This window comes from Acanthochromis polyacanthus, chromosome 20 (assembly GCF_021347895.1).
Source record: "Acanthochromis polyacanthus isolate Apoly-LR-REF ecotype Palm Island chromosome 20, KAUST_Apoly_ChrSc, whole genome shotgun sequence".
Lineage (NCBI taxonomy): Eukaryota > Metazoa > Chordata > Actinopteri > Pomacentridae > Acanthochromis > Acanthochromis polyacanthus.
In genome coordinates this window covers 13,435,186-13,453,634 of record NC_067132.1, presented here as the reverse complement: position 1 = coordinate 13,453,634, position 18,449 = coordinate 13,435,186, and the positions used below count along the sequence as shown (strand labels likewise).

The 18,449-nt window shown below is 42.2% G+C and overlaps 2 protein-coding genes across 12 annotated transcripts; one reads left to right on the top strand and one right to left on the bottom strand.

Annotated features, from left to right (window-relative positions):
- Positions 1-523: 523 nt before the first annotated feature.
- thtpa (thiamine triphosphatase) lies at positions 524-4,849 on the bottom strand. 4 transcript variants are annotated; one of them, XM_022217745.2, is made up of 4 exons: positions 4,728-4,849; positions 1,837-1,906; positions 1,069-1,566; positions 524-954 (listed from the first exon to the last, which is right to left on the bottom strand). In XM_022217745.2, the coding sequence occupies exons 2-4, from the start codon at positions 1,904-1,906 to the stop codon at positions 854-856; spliced, it is 669 nt and encodes a 222-aa protein (XP_022073437.1). In that variant the 5' UTR covers positions 4,728-4,849; the 3' UTR covers positions 524-853. The 4 variants fall into 4 exon arrangements, with proteins under 4 accessions (XP_022073437.1, XP_022073441.1, XP_022073440.1 ...); XM_022217749.2 differs by having other exon boundaries at positions 4,738-4,844; XM_022217748.2 differs by having other exon boundaries at positions 4,590-4,841.
- Positions 4,850-5,368: 519 nt separating this feature from the next.
- On the top strand, positions 5,369-18,275 carry zfhx2 (zinc finger homeobox 2). Of its 8 annotated transcripts, none has more exons than XR_007938237.1 (5): positions 5,369-5,547; positions 7,678-7,836; positions 9,065-9,125; positions 9,526-13,685; positions 15,192-18,275. XR_007938237.1 is itself a non-coding variant. In XM_051940167.1 (2 exons), exons 1-2 carry the CDS (start codon positions 13,572-13,574, stop codon positions 15,600-15,602), a joined length of 525 nt encoding a protein of 174 aa, XP_051796127.1. In that variant the 5' UTR covers positions 13,156-13,571; the 3' UTR covers positions 15,603-18,275. The 8 variants fall into 8 exon arrangements, 1 of the variants encoding a protein (XP_051796127.1); XR_007938243.1 differs by having other exon boundaries at positions 5,374-5,547; XR_007938239.1 differs by lacking the exon at positions 5,369-5,547 and adding an exon at positions 5,565-6,153.
- The last annotated feature ends 174 nt before the right edge of the window (positions 18,276-18,449 follow it).

Sequence of the window (18,449 nt, the reverse complement as noted above, 5' to 3'; positions counted from 1 at the left end):
CGTGACGCTAACTGGCAACGATCCAGAAATCCTAAACAAATCCATGCATCCAGACTATAAGCCGCATCACTGCCAAAATCTAATTAGGTGATCCTTGTGTCATTTCTGACCTTCCCTGAAAATTTCATCCAAATCCGTGATTCCTTTTTTAGTAATGTTGCCCACAGACAGAATTTACAGACGGACAGACAAGCATACACCGATTGTCCCATAACTCCACCGCATTCCTTGGCGGAGTAATAACTGAGTCACTGACAGATAACAATGTTAATGAAGCACAATACTATGTAACAGTGGATTCCTGCAAAATGCAAACAGATAATTGGCATACCAACAATTTGTAGATCAAACATTGCACTAAACATTCTTGAAAATGTATTGAAATGATTTTCCGATTTAGACATATCGAATAAAGCAGGTGTGTTGACAATGGAAGGGTTTGCTCGCTTCAAAACGGTCTCCCAGTGCTAAATGTTTAGAACCTTTGACACACATTGTGAAGCACACAGTGGTCATGTGGGAATGTCTTTGTTACTCCATGTCTTTATTCACAGTGAGAAAACTGTCATCATCAGTGGCAAACTAACAGCATGACATCCCAGATAATAACTGGGATGTTGTTAAATTACCCTTGTTTGAGGTACATGTCACATAAAAAGTTCAAGTGGCAGGAGATTATACAGAACATGAAAATTTTCTATTGCTGTTTTCTACACTTTCAAAGAGAGTCAGGTTCACTTTAAGGAACTGTATTTAAATAAAGTTTGTTCATCATTTCAAATAAATATTGTGTCTGTTGTACAGATTTAACTGTACAGTTAAAAGCTTCGTCACAGATAAAGTATGATATCTCTTACAGAACATGTGCACTCAGTAGTTTTGCGTAGTGCTGTGGGTGATTTCTTTTAAGGTAAACGTTCATTTTTCCTTCAACTTTATGATCTCCAGTAATTCCTGTGAAGAAGAAGAAGAGGAAAATCTTTATGAGTTAAGATAAAATTATATTACAGGTGAGCAAAGCGATACTGGTGAATGTGATAGTAAAGATTGAGCAATGTGAAAGCTCACCCAGCTTTTGAGCTGTATTTCTGATCTTCTCTAGGGCTGACTTCACATCTCCTCCCTCTGGTATGAGGACCTCTATCTCTCCCACATGATAGCCGAAGTCAGCTTGGTCCAGATCTATCTGCACCCCGTCCTCCTCTAAAGTGAATGACCGCCGCACTGTTGTAAAGTCTGCAAAGCAAACCAGATTCATGTTGCTCAGCCAAGATTCCTCTCCTTCTGACGAGCTCGTCTCCGTCTCTCTGACCTCACACGAGTCTTTTAAGACCTCTTTCACTCTCAGGTGGATTTCAGCCAGATCAGTTATCTCCTTGTAACGTGTGCACAGCGCTGCCGCTTCAGATTGTTCCCCACTCAGCTCGGTTGTCCCGTTGGACGCTGCTGTCGGGCACTTGAGCTCCCAGCATCCTTTGCGTTTCCGCAGCCACATGTCTCTCAAAGTCAGGTCAAACTTTGGGGTATCAAAATACTGGTCATGAAACTGTCTCTGGCCAGCACAAACTGCAGAAGAAAAGATAAGGGACGAGGACAGATCATTTAAAAAAAACAAAAACAAAAGCTAAATAAAATCCTAACAAGGCTGATACAGATAATTAAACTTAATTATTAACACAAGACAGATGGCCAGAGTCGCCATAGTTACACAACAACCACAGCAATTAGCGTCATTAAATGTTGGAAAGGCCTTTCAGTGGCCATTTCTAAGCTGTTGTGGATCACAGCATGAGCTAAACGCACTCATGTATGAATGTGTGGGGGATAAACACGTACCCCCCATCTCCTCCAGGGTTTTCAGGGTGTCAGCGCTGCATAAAAACTTTCTCTCCACTTCCACACTCATCTGAAATAATGACATAGTAAGATTCATTCACTGTAAACCATTGTAGCACTGACCAACAGAATGGGGTCAGTTGTATATTATGTAATGGTCGTTTCAGTGAGGAAAAGACTTAAATTGAGTGCAATAAGAATACATGATTGTTTTGTTCGCATTGATGTATACTATGGCTGAACAATTAATCAATTTCAAATTGACTTTGAAGTTTGAAACAATGCTATTAGTGAATCATAAAGGCCACAGTAACAGACATACGATATGCAGCAGGTCTGATTCACGGTTTAAACAGAAATTTTTGTCATCATTATCAAGTTTTAAATCTTTAACACTGTGAATATTGACCTGAAGCAGAATTCAAAAAATACACGTATACTGCAATACAAATTGTAGACAACTATTGTTAAATTATAAGCTATTTAAATACAAAGTTTATTTTCTCCCCCAGGAAAACTGACATCAGGCTTGATTAGACATTAAGGGACTTACTGTTAGTTGAAATCACCTTTATTGACTTTTTATGTGTGTTAAAATTTTACTAATAGTAAAAATTAGGTTCAGCTTCTGAAACACTGTACTTAAATACAGCTTTTGCAGTACTTCTACAACGCATATGTACTTGCAGTATAGAAGAAAATAAGACAAAAACTGCTACAAAATCAAAATGCAGTAATGCACATGTATTACGGTCCAGCTATACAATACTAACATAATAATGACAGAACATCCCTTTGTTTTCCCTACTTTTACTAAGTGGAGTTCTCTTTTAAAGGGGTATTTTTACATTGTGGTGTTACTAATTTTACAAAGTAAAAGATCTGCTTACTTCTGACACCGCTGCACTCAACCCATTTTATCTGAAGGTACTCAGATTATTAACTTGTGCTTGCTTCTTTGCATCATTTCATTTTCGAAACCCTTTATTGCCAACAGTGGAAATTAAGCTCCACTTTGAAAACACTCTAAATAAATTGCTGTACTTGTATATCACTTCAGTGCTTGCAATACGACCGAATAATATAAAACTTAAATTACATCCAGTTTCACCTGCTACAAAATTAAAGTGTGGTTTGCAAGCTGATGCACAAGCAAACTCAGTTTTATTTAATGGTATTAATATTTTTTGAACAAAATACGTTTAATAAAGAAAGTAATTAAAATCTAATTATTTACATCAGGGCACATAAGACATTAACGTTCCGCTGAAATGGTATTAATATTATACAATAAGATATTAATTTATTTGGATGTCTATACCTTCAGTTAGTTTTTTTTCTTGTAAAATACTAATTTTGCAGTGTGGTAGTACTACTTTTAACATAAGTAAATAACTGGATTACTTTCACCAGCATTGCACTCAACCTATATTATCTGAAGGCCTGGGTGTCCTAAGCTACCTTCTTTCATGGATTACAAAATTTAAAAAAATAATTAAAAATATCCCTTGATCTATTCCTCTGTCATTATAATCATGCATTAAAACCCTTGAAAATAGTATGATACAATTGACCATGATGTTATTGTGAGTATGGATGCTTCCCCATAACTGCATATAGAATGTGACCTCTCTAATCATTAGGTTAAAATGACAGCAGGTAAAAATGAAACTAACAATGAAGAACACATTTTATTGTTTCATTGTAAGCTGCTGTAGTTAGATCAGTAAACATTAGAACATAGATTATTTTGTTTTTGTTGTCAGCAACGCAGACAGCAGATGGGGTCTGATTAGTAGTTATCTATTTAGGGTTTTGTGTTAATGGGCGACCTTTTTCAACCCACTAGACCCTTTATATCTCCTCCTGTACTATTTAAAGGATCAGTCATGTATTTTCAAGACTCAACTGTACAAATAATTATAGCTATGCGACTCATAAATTAGACTTTGACTAATTTAGGCGCACAGTTTGAGGTCTAGCCAGCCTTTACTCACTGTGATATTAATGTGGCTGGGTGCAGAAAGAAAGTGGGGTGACCTGATTTTACCTAGAACACGGTGTCTCACGTGTTTTTATTCCTTTGTGCACTAAAATAACCCCAAAAAAGTGAAATTATCAGGTTAAAATGTAAACACTGCTAGCCTCCTCTGTGTGAAGGTGCACAGATCCTTAGCTTTGGGTTGTTTTTGCTTTGTTGAATCCTGAGATTTATTATATGTGAATGTTAAAAACTGCTATTGTTTAGGGTGACCATATTTTGATTATCGAAAATCAGGACAGTCAGCCCGGCAACGAGACACTCAAATGATACTCAAAGATGCAATACATATAAAGTATGCCTCCTCTGTATGAATAGAAAACTGTTATATTGCCAAATACTATCTGTAACCAAAGACACAAATTCAGATAGGCTTCTCAGAGGTTACGCAACATGTTTTATTATGGGAAATTTCAAAAATAACGAATGAAATAATAACAATATTCTATATTAGAAAAAATAAATGACAAAAAAAATCTCTGCTATATTAGTAATCCACCTTTAACAAAAATAGTTGTCACAAACTTACAAAAAAGAATAAAAAATATCTGTTAGTTTTAGTTCAATTTAGTGGCCTAATGAAAAACAATGAAAACCAGGACATTTTCATCACTTTATAAAGAACAACTATGACATTTGGTCACCCTACTATTGTTGCACTAACTATATTACTATAAAATAACACAACAGCAGCACCTGAAGCCATTCGCACCTGTCTCACAATCACCTTTAAGTCACTCAGCCCGAGCTGCTGCTGCTGCTGCTCAGTCTCATGCGCGAACTCCAATTCAAAATCACCAAAATCAACCAGTGTTAAAAAAAAAATCACCACAAACTCGGCGACCCGCACCTTTACGCACTTCGATCAGATCCTTAAATCCAAACAAATCGGTGTCAAAACCAAGCGAGAGATCAATCCGTGTAGCCTCCCACACGTCAGCGAAGTTTATTTCTGCACAGGCGCAATGGGGGCCACCTATGAGTGCGTTCAGGAGCATCATCGCCCGTCCCAGTAACGCAGGGCCCCGTACAGATGGTGCAGTTTTAATCCGCTCCGCTTCATAAATATTTATCCCACATAGTCGACTGTTGATGTGCGCCACACCTATCATTTGATTGAAAACATGTCATGATTCGTGCGGCAAAAGGCGCAGAGTGGAGCCCATCTCTATTATTCAGCTTTAATTAAGTCGTCACACTCTTTGTGACAATCCAACTTGGCAGAATGGGGACTCATTTATTATTCACCTTTAATGTGAAAATGAGGTTTCACCGTTAAAAGGGGGATTCCGTGTAATCTAAGCATCCGATGTGGGTTTTTTTTTTCTTCTTTCAAATTTGTTTTCGATTATTGCTCCATGGGTGTTTGTGCATACATTAATAATCTGTAATGTCTGCGGGGTTACATAAGGGATTTGATAGCCGTGTCTGTCCCCTCTGAATGTCAGCAATCAGCCTTGGGGGGAGCTGTGGTCTGTTTACTAGAGGGAAGAGGGGAAGGAGAGAGGGATAGGGCGAATGAAGGGAGGGGGAGAACCGGAGAGAGAGGGAGCGAGAGAGAGGGAGCGAGAGAGAGAGAGAGAGGGAGGGCTGGCAAGAAAACTTTTCACTTCTGAGGAGCCACAGAGGAAGCGTGTGTGTGTGTGCGTGCTGGAGCGGCGACCATGCAGGTAAAAACGCATTAGCTAATTGCTCCGAACTTAATTAAACGCGGTTCGGTTAATTGTGCTGATTTGGAGCGGGGAGAGTGGCCTGCGACTGGCAGAGGATCGAGCAAACGACGGATCGTGCCCCATACTAATCCGATCCCTTATAGAAATCCAACATTAAATCCCAAACTTTTTTCTGCCTCTCGCCTCTCTTTCGCCTCCTCTCCCTACACCACCCCCATCGTCGAGGCGACCGCGACGCACGTACTCCGTTTCAAGTAGCTTTTTCGCGTCCAATTCTTTCGCCAATTACGGCTCAAAGCTGTTAAAACGATAGTTTAAATGGCCATGTGTTGCACGGCGAGTGTTTAACGTATGGATTTGAGCGCTAGGACGCGTCAAAAGGGGGTCTGCTGGGCGGCGAGGGAGGAGGGGGTGCGAGTGTTTCTAATACATCTGTAAACGGAGCCCACGTTCATTAATTAAATGGCTTTAGTCCGGCTAGGCCTCAATTTGCGCTGTTGAGCAGCAGGCGGCGGGCGGTGCAACACTACATGCCCGATTGGCAGCCCACAATCAGAGGGGCAAGGAAATAACTCGAGGCCGAGGGTTTGGATGTGAAGCCTGGTGAGTGTATTTTCTATCCAGGGTGAAGTGGAGCGGTGTATCCGAGCCGTGCTCCCACCTGGCCCGGCCAGAGTTTTGTCGGGAGTGGAGAGCAGCCAGTTGGAGACAGTTTGAGGAGCCGTTAATTATCTCTGCCTGCTAACAGGCTAGCTAGCAAAGTGACACGACTGTTAATAGCTCAAGCCCTTTTGTTTATTAATTTAATGATAGCCCAGCCCTAGCTGAGAGCCACGGACGGGATTATGCTGACGCCTGCCCTGTGTTTTGCAGTTTCAGAGAAGTATGGATATCACTGCGGGGTTATTTTCAGTAAACTAACAGCTAACCAGCATTTCCAGAAACACCACTGTAATGCGACGTTACAGGGGGGCTTCTCAACCTAGCCTGCTAGCTAATTGATTCGTCTCTGGTCGGCATAGCTAATTAGACTGCTCGTTAATTAGCCAGCTATGGACAAGAAGACGTCAATCTACTTGTATGTTGGCTTTTAATTACAAAACTCGTGACATGGAGCTTTTAAACAGGATATACACTGCAGATACGATCTCGTCGGAATATTATCTGGTCATATTACCCTGCTAGCTTGCTAATTGGCATGACGAGGAAGTGAGGACGGTCGCTGTGTTGGTATTTCTCCTCATAGGCATGATTTGCTTTCTTTATTACATCTTTGGTACACGAATGCTTGCAGAAAAATACGGCAAAGCTGTGTGGTAAAATTGAGAGTAGCGGTGTGTTTGGTTTCCTTTTACCTGCATGGGAATGGCAGGTTTGTCATCACGCATGTTGTGCTAATGCAGCATGATCTCAGAATATATGTAATATATTGGCCACGTGTTCCTTGTATCTGTCAAAACTGGTGGAAAATGAGTGGTTGTTGTGACCATGTAGTCGTTGTGAATTGTCAGTCAGTGCATGTTTTGGTTTGCATGCAGTGTTGCTCAGTGTAGTCTGCCTTTAATGCAGTTTGTGTGTACTTGTGATGTCAGGTCAGTTTGTTGATCATTATGAGGTGTGATACAATTGATCTTTTGTCTAGAAGCCACTTGCCTTTTACATCGGCGCAGTGCAAAATCTGCTGCACACAGACACGCTTTACATTACAAAGGTGCCATTTGAGCAATTGCATAATTGTGTCATTTGATAGCCATTGCAGACAAAATAATGGAAACCTCCAGATAAAGCAAGTTGAAAACAAGTCTGAATGAAACTCTGCAGGCTTGTAAGATTATGATATTGACCCGGGATTACTTTGTTTGTTTAAATCAAGAGTGTGGCATCTGGCTCTTCATTGGTGGGTTCAAATTGTTAAGCGCAGCAATGCAGGTCACCCAGTTAAGGTGCATAACAAACATGTAACAGAATACTTTCATCTTGATTGGTGCAGCTCCCTGCTTGATGACTTCCACCATCTCATTTCCATTTCTTTCTTTGTTCTGTGCTAAACTTTACACCGCATAACTGGTTTGAGATCCATCATCTCCATAAGAGCAGACCTCTCTAACATGCGCTTTTGTTTGTTAGGAGGAGTCTGGAGAGACGGTGTGCAGTGAAAGGAATGGGGTGGCAGAGTGGTTGTGTCCCTTGTGCCAAAAAGGGCAACCAGACAGATCTTCCCTGTCTCTACATCTCACAGAGCAACACAGCGTTCTTCCATCGTGTGTTGACAGACTGCTAGACATTGTAAGTGTGACATGGCAGCATGGGCGAGACACTGTCTGTTGTAACCTTATGGCTGGATTTGCATGTTCCCCCCCACACATTTGTTATTCGACTTTATTGGTACGACCCGATCACATTGTCATGAATTAATTATGTATTTAATGTGTAGAGAGCCCACTTGTTGCTGGAGAATACACGGAGGTTAGACCAAAATTATATAATCAAATCAATTTAATCAAATCCACAAGACCTTTTAATTTGATTGTCCAGCCTTTGATGTAAATATTATGGTATATGAAAAGATATTCGATAGATGGGTGGATGCTTTTTTTTTAAATTAATCCCTCACTTTGGTCCTACTTGAAAAATAAAAAACGCAAACACAAATAAGACTAGTGTTACACGAGTTACATAACGAGATGGACACAATAATATAGTTTTTAACAATTATTTACACTAGTTTAATGTGTGGAGTTTTAGTCAACCCAAATATCCATCATCTTTTATCCCCATCTTCTACATTCTCTATGATTTTTACTATTAAATACCATGGGTGGATATTCATCAAAAGTAATATCTTCGTGTTTTATTCAGCTGTTCTACCTGTCATAAAGAAAAATGCAAAACAAAACAAAGAAATTTTTAAGTTGAGATTCCCAAAAGCCTTAAACAAAACAAGGTCTTACATGTTTGGAAACTGTTTATGTAAAATCAGGAGGAAAAATAGATTTCTTTCAGCACAGTCTAATAATTACACATTTGAATTGTGACTTTTGAATCCATTGGATGATGTTTCATTGCTTGTTTGTGCAAAATTCCCTTTTTGCAGCCAGCACTCTGTCATTTTAATAGTTTAAATATGTCATCGATTTAAATTGCCGTTCACCAAGTATCTCACTTCGAAAGTATTTGTTGAGTAGACATCAAAGTTGAAAAAAAGTAAGCACCTCAATGAATGAGCTGCTTGTAATGAGCCTTGATAGCTTGGTAATGTTTCGTCTTAAACAGAGAGAGCGTTATTGGTGGATAAATTGATCAAAGATGGCTGAATTTATGCCTGTAGGGTAGCTTGCAAATTAAAGGCTCGCCAGGCTTGCTATGTGTAATATAACCACACATCATTGAGTCACGCCCGAATGTTGTGCCGCTCAAAAGCTACAGTATGGCATTCAGCTCATCTGAAAGGAGCTGCTGCCGAGTTGAATTTGCTATAGAAATTGTGCTGACTCTCTCCTTTTTCTCTTAACAGGCCGTTCTAAAACAGGCTGCCAGTGGACAAGAAGAGGACAAAGGTGCTCTAAAGTCCTCAGGTGAGATGTTAAATACTGTTAAAAATGATTAAAGTCACAAGAATAATATCACAAAGATGACCACTATAATGGACCAGCTTCTTTGTTTTATTGTAGCAACAATGATTAGATGTACAATCAGAGACATTTTTTGAGACTTGATTTACCACGTCTGTTTGCGGTACTAAAATGCTGTTAAAACTGTATAAAGGCAGAAATTATCTCAATGAGTAAGGTTTGAGGAGGAATCAGAGAAATGCACTTAGAATGGAAAATTGCCCTTTATATGGGCTGCATGGATGCAGGTGGGTAAAATAGTTTCTGGCCATTCTTATAAATTCTGTGCAAATGTGCATCCCTGTTGTCAGCTAGTGCTCCATTTGCTAGAACATGAAAGTTAAGCATGTATTTATTTTATCAGATGCTGAATCTTCACCACTGAAGCACGCTGAAGACGTCAGTTCAGACCCCTGCCAATCTAGCGAGAGTGCAGACGCTACCCAGACGCTTGGAGACAAAGAGATGGAGGAAGAGAAGAGAATAATCGAACAGGAGGGAGGTGAGGCTGAGCCGGAGCCAGAAGAGGAGGGAAATCCACTCACCGGAGCCAAACAGCAAAATGCAACTGAAAACACAGAAATCCCAGACGCTGGTGAAAAGTCAGTTGGTAAAAATGGTGTGCCAGCTGAAAATAACACCCGCTCATTCAAATGCAATGCCTGTCTGGAAAGTTTTCCCAGTAGAACTGCCTTGAGTGTTCATTACAACTCTGCATCCCACATTCAGAGGATGACAACTGGCTCCGCAAAGCAAGGTCCAGAAAGTAAGCCTAAGCCTCCATCAGTTCATGTCCTGTCTCGGCCATATATTTCCAACAAACCCTACCAGTGTGCTGTGTGTCGAGTCTCTTACAATCATGCCATCACCCTCGAGAGCCATATGAAATCTGTGCTGCACCAAACCCGCAGCAGAAATGCTGGAATTGCTGCAAACAATGCAGCAGCTACTGCTACACTGAGAGGCAGCACCAGCTCTCCAAGCCCTGTAGTGACCACATCTGGAAGTGGAACCAGTCAGTTAGTTACGTCCACCAACTGTGCTGCTCCCGGGACATTGATGGTGACGACTACAAAAGAAGGAGAGCAGATTTCAACCTCACAAGTGGCTCCCTCCCTCCTCACCTCCCCTGTGGCCTCCGCTCAGGCGGTCTCAGCCTTTCTCACCCTCCTTACATCAAGTCCCAACACGCTCTCACACTCCCTCCTCCCCTCCCTGTTCGCAGCTGGTGCTGCTCCTGGTGCCGCTGCACCTCAGCTCGTGCCTCAGCCTCAAATGGTCATGCCCTTGATCTTAAACGGGCTGCAAGCCCAAACTCAGCAGCACCAAGAGAACCAGCAAGGCCAGCTCCTCACCCAGTGTGTGCCATTTGTAGGTCTCAGCACAGCCCAGCAAGCTCTCCTAACCCAAAGACTTAACAGCTTACAGAACCAGTGGCCCTCTGCAGGTGTCCCAACAAACATGCAGGCCTGCAACGAAGAGCAGACACAGACTGTAGAGAGTGACAGAGGACAAGAACGGCTGGACAGTGATGAGACAGTTGAAGAGAAGGGCTCAGATCAGGTCAAAGATGGGAATAACTGCTCTGCTGGGAAACCTAAGGAAGAGAGCAGTAAAGAATTTGCACAGAGTCCTAATATAGAAAGCAAAGTGAAGGTTGAGAATAATGAAGACAATGGGAAGCCACATGGAGATAGCACAACAGATGGAGACAGCTCAACTAATCAGTTGGACCTGGAAGGTGATAAAGCGGCTAGCCTGAATCTCTCTCCAGCGGGCACAGAGAAGAGCCTCCGCAATAACAACCTCTCGCCTTCTGCATCTGTGCCCAGCAACTCAAGCCTCAGTCCTGTGAATTTAAACCTGACGCTTAGCCCTGATTCTACTCCTCAAAAATCGCAATCAGGCACAAGCCCTTGTGGCTCTGTTGGCACCCCAAAATCCAGCCCGAGTACAAATGCCTTAACTATCAACCAAACTCGACTCCATTGTAATACAATGGGATCCTTTTATCCAGACCTTCCAGTGCTGTCAGAGTTCCAATCTGAGGTTCTCTGGGCGTTCTTTGAGTCGCGTAGTGAGGCTGATGCTGCGAGTCCTCCCCATGAGGACTGCGAGGCGCTGGGCAGAGAGGTGGGTCTTTCAGAGGACGAGGTACGTAGGTGGCTGACCCAAGCCCGCCACGCCAAACAGAGACAGAGGGCGACAGAGATAGATCACCAGGTAGAATTTTTGAGACACAGCCAGGGTTCTGATAATGACTATGATGATGAGGAAAACTCACTGATTATAGCAGAGGGTGAGGATGATGCTGAAGCTTCAGGCAGTCAGGCAATAGATCTGTCCAGTACAAGAGGAAAACGCAAACACAGAGACTTGGGAAGGGAGGGTCAGGGGGATTCGTGTCTCACATCTGACTCTGAAAATGAGGTTTACACCTCAGTTATTGTTTCTGATGAGGAAAGTCAGAATGGGTCTTTTAGGGAGGGACCTGAAAGCCCTGCGAAAGATGAAGCACAGCGGGAGGTCCATGGCGATAAGGGGTCAGTTGGAGGAAAGGTGTTGCGCTCCACAACTGTTTTTCTGTCTGATGCAGAAGATGAATATGAAGACGAGGAGGGTGGAGGTGGTCAGAGGGCCCAGAGGAAAAACGAAAGAGAGAGTTTGAACGCGATGAGGTGGAGGTGAAGAAAGAGAGACAGGACCCAGATGTGGATCTCGAATTGGAGGCTCAAGGAGATCCCCCAAGTTCACAGTCACACGCTATGGACCACCATGAGATTCCAACCAGTGCTCTCCACTCGCTTCCATTATCCCTCGCTCCCTTTTCTACTCAATTTCTCAGCCCCTATGTTCTCTCTCTTACTCCTTCCATGGTTGGAGATGGGAGCAAAATACCCATCTTTCCTAACCCACCAACCATCACACGCTTCTCCAGCTCCCTTCTTTCACAGTCTCTGTCCTCCCACAACCAAACTTCTCACTACCTGTCCAATGGTGACGACTGTGAGTCTGCTTTGGATCTCAGTATGGGAAAAAACAACTCAAAATCCGCTTCTTCCTCATCTCTGGCTGACAGAATTGCGGCACAGAAGGGACAGTTGCTGGACGGGCTCGGCCTGAGGCCCACATCCAAAGGTCTGGTAGTCGTCCAGGTTAAGCCTGAACCCGTCACTGGTATGCCCTCTTCCAACATGAGTCTGGTCAACTGCAGTAATATGACGAAGTCTAGTATTTACATGAGGGCAGCAGAGAAAATGAACGCTACGCTGTTGGAAAGGGAACAAGAAAAGGAGCGGGAGAAGGAAAAAGAGAGGGAGCAGGACCAGCAGCAGAGGAAGTCCAAAGGAAAAGATACCGAGATATGCGGCGTTCAAGGACCATCATTCAAGCTGAACAACTTGACATTCTGTATGGCTGCTATTTCAAAGACCCAAATCCTGGGAAACATGAGTTTGAACAGATTTCAGAGTGGGTCCACCTTCCAAAGAAGGTTGTTCAGATTTGGTTCCAGAACATGAGGGCGAGGGAAAGAAAAGGTGAGGTCCGATTCATCAGCGATGGCACCTTGGCTGCAGTTGGCAAACCCCTCATCAAATTCACTTGGCCTCTCTCCAAACCCATATTCTCCAACAAACCTGCTTCAAACAATACTGGGAGCAACACTGGGAGCATTACTACTGCTCCAATTGTGCGTACCCTCATAAAGACAGACAGAGAGCCTGTAAAGGAGTTAAGCAAACCAGCTGTGGTGAAAAAAATAACTCCTGTTCCTATCAAACCCAAGGAGATAGTTTCCTCAACCGCAGTGCCAAAGACCAAGCTCGAAACCACCAGCAACGTCACTATGGTTAAAGTTGCACCCAAAGTCAATACCCCTGTCCTTTTAGCACCACCTAAGGATCTCGTTCCCATCGCACCACGACCGGCCCAGAAAAGAAAGCAGGACGAGGAGAGCGAGGAGGAAAAAACTGACGAGGAGAATGAAAATGAGAGGGGTCCTGGACCAGGGACCACAAACCGCATGGTCCCGAAGCTGCCCACAACCCCCATCAACAACAGGCCCGCAGCCTCAACGGTGGTGCCACAGAAACAGAATGGGCTGAACTACTGGACCCCCAAAGTCCCCATCAAGATCAACACTCTATCAAGAGAGCAACTGGCTCTTCCCACACACACAGCTCCTCGTACCATCCCCCTCCTCCCACCCCCAGCATTGCACCAGTCAGCCCAAATACCCCCAGCTCTGCCAAAGTGGCCAGCCCCTCCACGCCGGTTGTAGCTAAATCAAGCCCAACAGAAAGCAGCTTTCTGCCCCACTCATCCAGTCGTAGGCCACGCACTCACTTGTCCTGCCTACAGCTGTCCATTCTGCAGTCGTGTTACGAGACCTGCGCCCACCCTAATGCCATGGAGTGCGAGGCAATTGGCACCGAGCTCAACCTGCCGCTCAAGGTGGTGCAGATCTGGTTCCAAAACACGAGAGCCAAGGAGAAGCGCTGGAGGCTGCAGCAGGAGAAAATGGTAAGCTGGCAGCTGGGCACTCCACAGTAATACATTAGAAAGACATGGAGTAATCCACGGCAAGGTGGATCATTGAGAAAAATACTTGGGCATGTAAAACATTAATGCTTTTTCAAAATATATCAGTTCAGTTCATGACTGACAAAATATGTATTGAAGTTTTGTTGTACAAATTAGTTTTTAATGTGATTATAAACACATCTGGTTCATTGTATTACATAATGCTAATGTAAAAAACGTCATCTTAGTATTGATTTCAGCCATAACTGGTAGTCTGCACAACCAGTTGAGAAACTCATGGATAACATAAAGTGACAGGTAATCTGACAAATAAGTTTAGTGTTTCTATTTTGGAGTACTACTATGTAACCTTCTGAACCCAAGCAATATCTGGGTGTTTTTTGCTCCGAATACATTTTACTCCCTGTGGGCTCATTTTTGCATTGCATTAGAAAATTCAGCACCTACAACACAACCATGGTTAGTGGTGAGAGCCAGAAAATGGCTTCAGTTATAACACCGTAAGTCATACAACAGAAAAAACTAAAGTTGAATTTGATATTTGATTTTAAAAAAAGAAACCAGAGTCAGCATTTAAACATTTTGTACTCTGTTGTTATCAGCACTGGAAAAAGAATGGATCTACAGACTGCAGATATTTAACTTTTTAGCTTTTAGTTTGTTTCTGTCCTCATCACCTGTGTGCTCCCTGTAAACACAGCCTGCAGTTCAATCAAAAAGTCCCAGAAACTTTGACTGTTGTTGTCACAGTTGAGGCATTAATGGCTGATTGGTTGTGTACAAAGAATTTATTCATTTATTTTACAGAATAAAGTTAGTTTTTGGTCTGTATATGTAGCCCTGCGACAGACTGGCGACCTGTCCAGGGTGTCCCCTGCCTTTGCCTGAGTCAGCTGGGATAGACCCCAGCACCCCTGCGACCCTAGTGAGGATAAAGCGGTGTATAGAGAATGGATGGAAGTTAGTTTTTGCAATTTTTAAAAATGAATTGTGTAGACAGAAGTGATTTTGTTGCCCCCCCACCCACATGTAGTAGTAAAATTGCTGAGGAGTTAAAAATCTGATGATTTTTGGTTGACTTTTATATTTTCATGGCATGATTGTGCCATTTTTACATTTAAAAAAACACCAACAAAATAAGCAGGTTTTGGGGTTGAGTGGGTTCATAGCCATCACTGACCTAGTACACTCTAAGAAACATAAGATCTGACAGTGTATATTAGTGTGACTTGTATGTATTTTTACCCGAGCATGTGAATTGCTCAGTTTAGTATTGCTCCAACACATTGGGCTATCTATAAAAACATATGAAGTGTGACTTAAATTACTACCAGAAATAGAAACCTACTATAATGCAACTGTAGCAGTCATACACTTCCCTTGTTCAGTCTGAAATTATAAGAATTCTGACTTCAAAATGTATGAAATTAAAGTTTTTCCCTCTCTCTCCGATTGTTTCTCTTCACTCCAACTCCCTATTCTCAGTCTCCTCTGTCAGGTGGGAAAGTGGACATGAGCTCAGGAAGCTACCTGCAGTACAACGCTCTCAAAGCCAACCGGCCCATCCTTCCTAAGCCTGTTCAGCTCACAGTTACTGAACCTCCAGCTTCCCCCGTGGCCGGCCAGCCAGTGCCAAAGGAGACGCTGACGGGCCGCTGCGACGCCTGCAACGTCTCCTTTGAATCCCGGGCCGCGGCAAGAGCCCACGTCTTCTCCCCGCGTCACCTGGCAACCCTGAGAACCACTAACTTTGGCCAGCCGACAGCACTCGTCAACAAGAACGGGACCGGTAACAGCGGTGCTCCGGGCTCTCTTTCCACTACTGTAACCAGCTCCGGTTCTGCAGGGGAGATAGTCGTCGAGTTGCCTGCAGCGACGGCCACCAGCAACAGTTAAAGACTCAGATCATGATTGGTCTGCACACTGACTATCGTTGGACCCATTTGGGCTCCTCAGATTTTAATAAACAAATTTGAGCACTAATCCTCAAAAGCTAATATTCTTTAGTTTTTGACGCCGGCTCCCCCTGCCCCCTCTGTCCTTTGCTCTACCTTCACTGACTCGATATCCGTTAACCTGCAGAGTTCACCCGGAATCGAATACAACAGCAGACTCTTTCCATGCTGCTTGTCACTTAATCAGTTGCTGTCTGATGAGTGATAAAACCCTCTCAAGTTCCCCTCGATCCTCGCACACTTTATCCATACATTTTTGGTCCTAACCCTGTGGTGATGTATTACCTTACTTCTATGACCTTCCTTCCTAGAATTTGTAAAGGCACCAACTTGCCATGCTTGAGCTGTTCTACCCTACAGACTGATGCAAGTGTTTCCCTTTTGGCAGCGGCCACGGCGGGCCCGGAAACACTTTTTGGGATAATAACATAAAATACTCACATTAATAACTCCCAGTTTGCTCCTGTGGAATTGTTTCTTTTTCATGCCTACTTTCACTTCAAGGGCAACGATTGCTTGGATATTGTGTGACTGAACTGAACCATTGGGAGAGGAAGAACTGGTATTGTAACTGTCACCTTTTTGGTTTTTTTTTTTTGCTACAGGAGTGTGATCTGAAGAGTGTTGTCTGCTCATTTGGGATATAAAAGAGGTACTTTAGAGAGAATAGAGCTGTTGAATTGTCCCCATTTCCACGTTCATAGTTTCACGACAATCCAAATAGACAGCGCAAAAAGAGGCTGAGGAAAGTAGAACTTTAGCATACCGCACTTTGACAGATTTTACATTGTTTGAAATGTTTTTAAGCATTCTAATGCAGGTGTCTTTTTATGGAAAGATACAATAATGCATGTCGGATGCCTTAAGAGAAGTCACGTAAAAAGAAAAAAGATTTTTGCTAATCAAATGAAACGTGCTTTAGATGCGAGCATAATAATTGTGCAAAAATCAAATCTGGGTATGCAAATGAAGAGCTTTGTTCCAAAATGTTTTTACATCCATTTTATTTTTTGGGGGGGACATCTCTGAATGTTATATTCTACATCTAGAGCATAGCAAATCCTGCCTGTGAAGTTGTCAGCATTCTCTTGGCCAAGGACTGTATTCAGCCATCTTGCTTTTTACATCAAATGTTTTTTGATGCTGTAAATTTCACTCTTCTCCCCCCCCCCAAATGCGTGTGTCATTTTGGAGCATAGCTCTTCAGGCCTGTTGGGGAAGATAAATGTTTTTACACCTACTGTAGGTGTGTTAGAAATATGACCGCCTTAAGAGGAAACACCACCAGGTATATAAATTCAAGCCCAGGTGATCCTCGTGTAACACTGGTGAATTAATTTCACCCTCATCTGGCATGGAGGGTCAGACTGATTTCCTAAATTTTCTTTGCCATGAATACTGTGTGTGAGACAGAAAAGTTACATACTCATTTTATTTAGTCCAATATTTATACAAACAGAAGCAATTAAAAACTGGCATAACAGATTTTTGTTTAGGTCAAAAGCCAAACCTCTGGAAATGAGAGAACTGGGCTTAAAACGAGCTGTTTCCCATCCTTGTTTTTCCCTCATTTTGTTCAATTTCGAAGCAGAGATAGTGGTTCTGGTAATGTATGTGCTGTGAAATGAGATCTTATATGTGGAAACCATGACAAGGGAGATGGTTGGGTATTACTAGTTTCTTTAAGGGACTAATATGTACTCAAATCTAGGAAGCAAATTAGGAAAAAATAAAATGCGTTGACTGAGAGCTAATAAGATGGTGCTGTGTTGAAGGACACATAACATACTAAAGATGTTTTCCTTCAATTTAAGTTGTATATTAATGTTACTATTGATAGTTTTAACAAAATGCAAAACTAAAACATGAACTTTTTGTAAAGAAATATATTAAAAATAACTGATATTCCAAAGTAATCCTCCCTTTGCTTTCTGTCATTCAAAAACCAAAAAGCAATCTTTAGGTCGACAGAGAGCAGGAGAGGTGTTCGTAAAAATGCAAACTGTAAAGGACATCCCACGGCTTGACACTTGCACTAGTCCACAATTTTTGCACAAGCTACAGACGTTTCAAATGTACACAGCCATTACCACAACATTAAGGGTCGCTTGGTGTGGTTTTGAAACAGGGAGGGAAGCAAATGTCCTTTGATGAATAATAATTGGAAACTGTATCTTGTGTGTAAAGCAAGGACTGGAGTGCTTGAACCTCAAGACTGGGATTACACACACACGCACACACACAGACACGGTGTTGCACTGTCCAAACTAGATACGTTTTTATGGAGATCTGCTTTTTATTCTCTTATGTTTCATTGTCACTTTGATTATCACTATTGTTATAACTGTACTACTACTTATACGATTTATTCTTACTACTCATCACTGTTTTTGATTATTATTGATCCATAATGGTTTTAAACGCCACCTTTCTGCTCAAAAAGAGTATGGTATTCCTCTGAATATTGAACAATAATAGTGGCAGTGTTGTTATGACTTGTTAGATTTTTGATTAAGCTTATTTTTCCTCCTCACTTGTACCTGCCTTCTTTGTGTTTGGTCTCCATTATGCTTTCTTTGATATACAGAAAAAAAATAAAATCAGTTGAACAACATAGCGCATCTGTCTGATTGCAACACAATTGGGACAATTGTTGTTTTTTGTCACGGAGGCTTAAATATCCTAATAGAATCACTGGATAATCTGAGGTATTGCCTAAGTTTTACTTTTAAACCATATATCGTATAAGATTTCTTCAAAGGTCACTGAGGTCACTCTGGAGAAAACA

Excerpts from the sequence above, each read along its gene's own strand:
- thtpa (XM_022217745.2), bottom strand. The coding sequence starts at position 1,906 with ATGAGTGTGGAAGTGGAGAGAAAGTTTTTATGCAGCGCTGACACCCTG. Across the intron at positions 1,567-1,836 it reads AACCCTGGAGGAGATGGGGG|TTTGTGCTGGCCAGAGACAG; the intron begins GTACGTGTTTAT and ends TTTCTTCTGCAG. Across the intron at positions 955-1,068 it reads AAATACAGCTCAAAAGCTGG|GAATTACTGGAGATCATAAA; the intron begins GTGAGCTTTCAC and ends TCTTCTTCACAG.
- zfhx2 (XM_051940167.1), top strand. The coding sequence starts at position 13,572 with ATGGAGTGCGAGGCAATTGGCACCGAGCTCAACCTGCCGCTCAAGGTG. Across the intron at positions 13,686-15,191 it reads GGCTGCAGCAGGAGAAAATG|TCTCCTCTGTCAGGTGGGAA; the intron begins GTAAGCTGGCAG and ends CCCTATTCTCAG.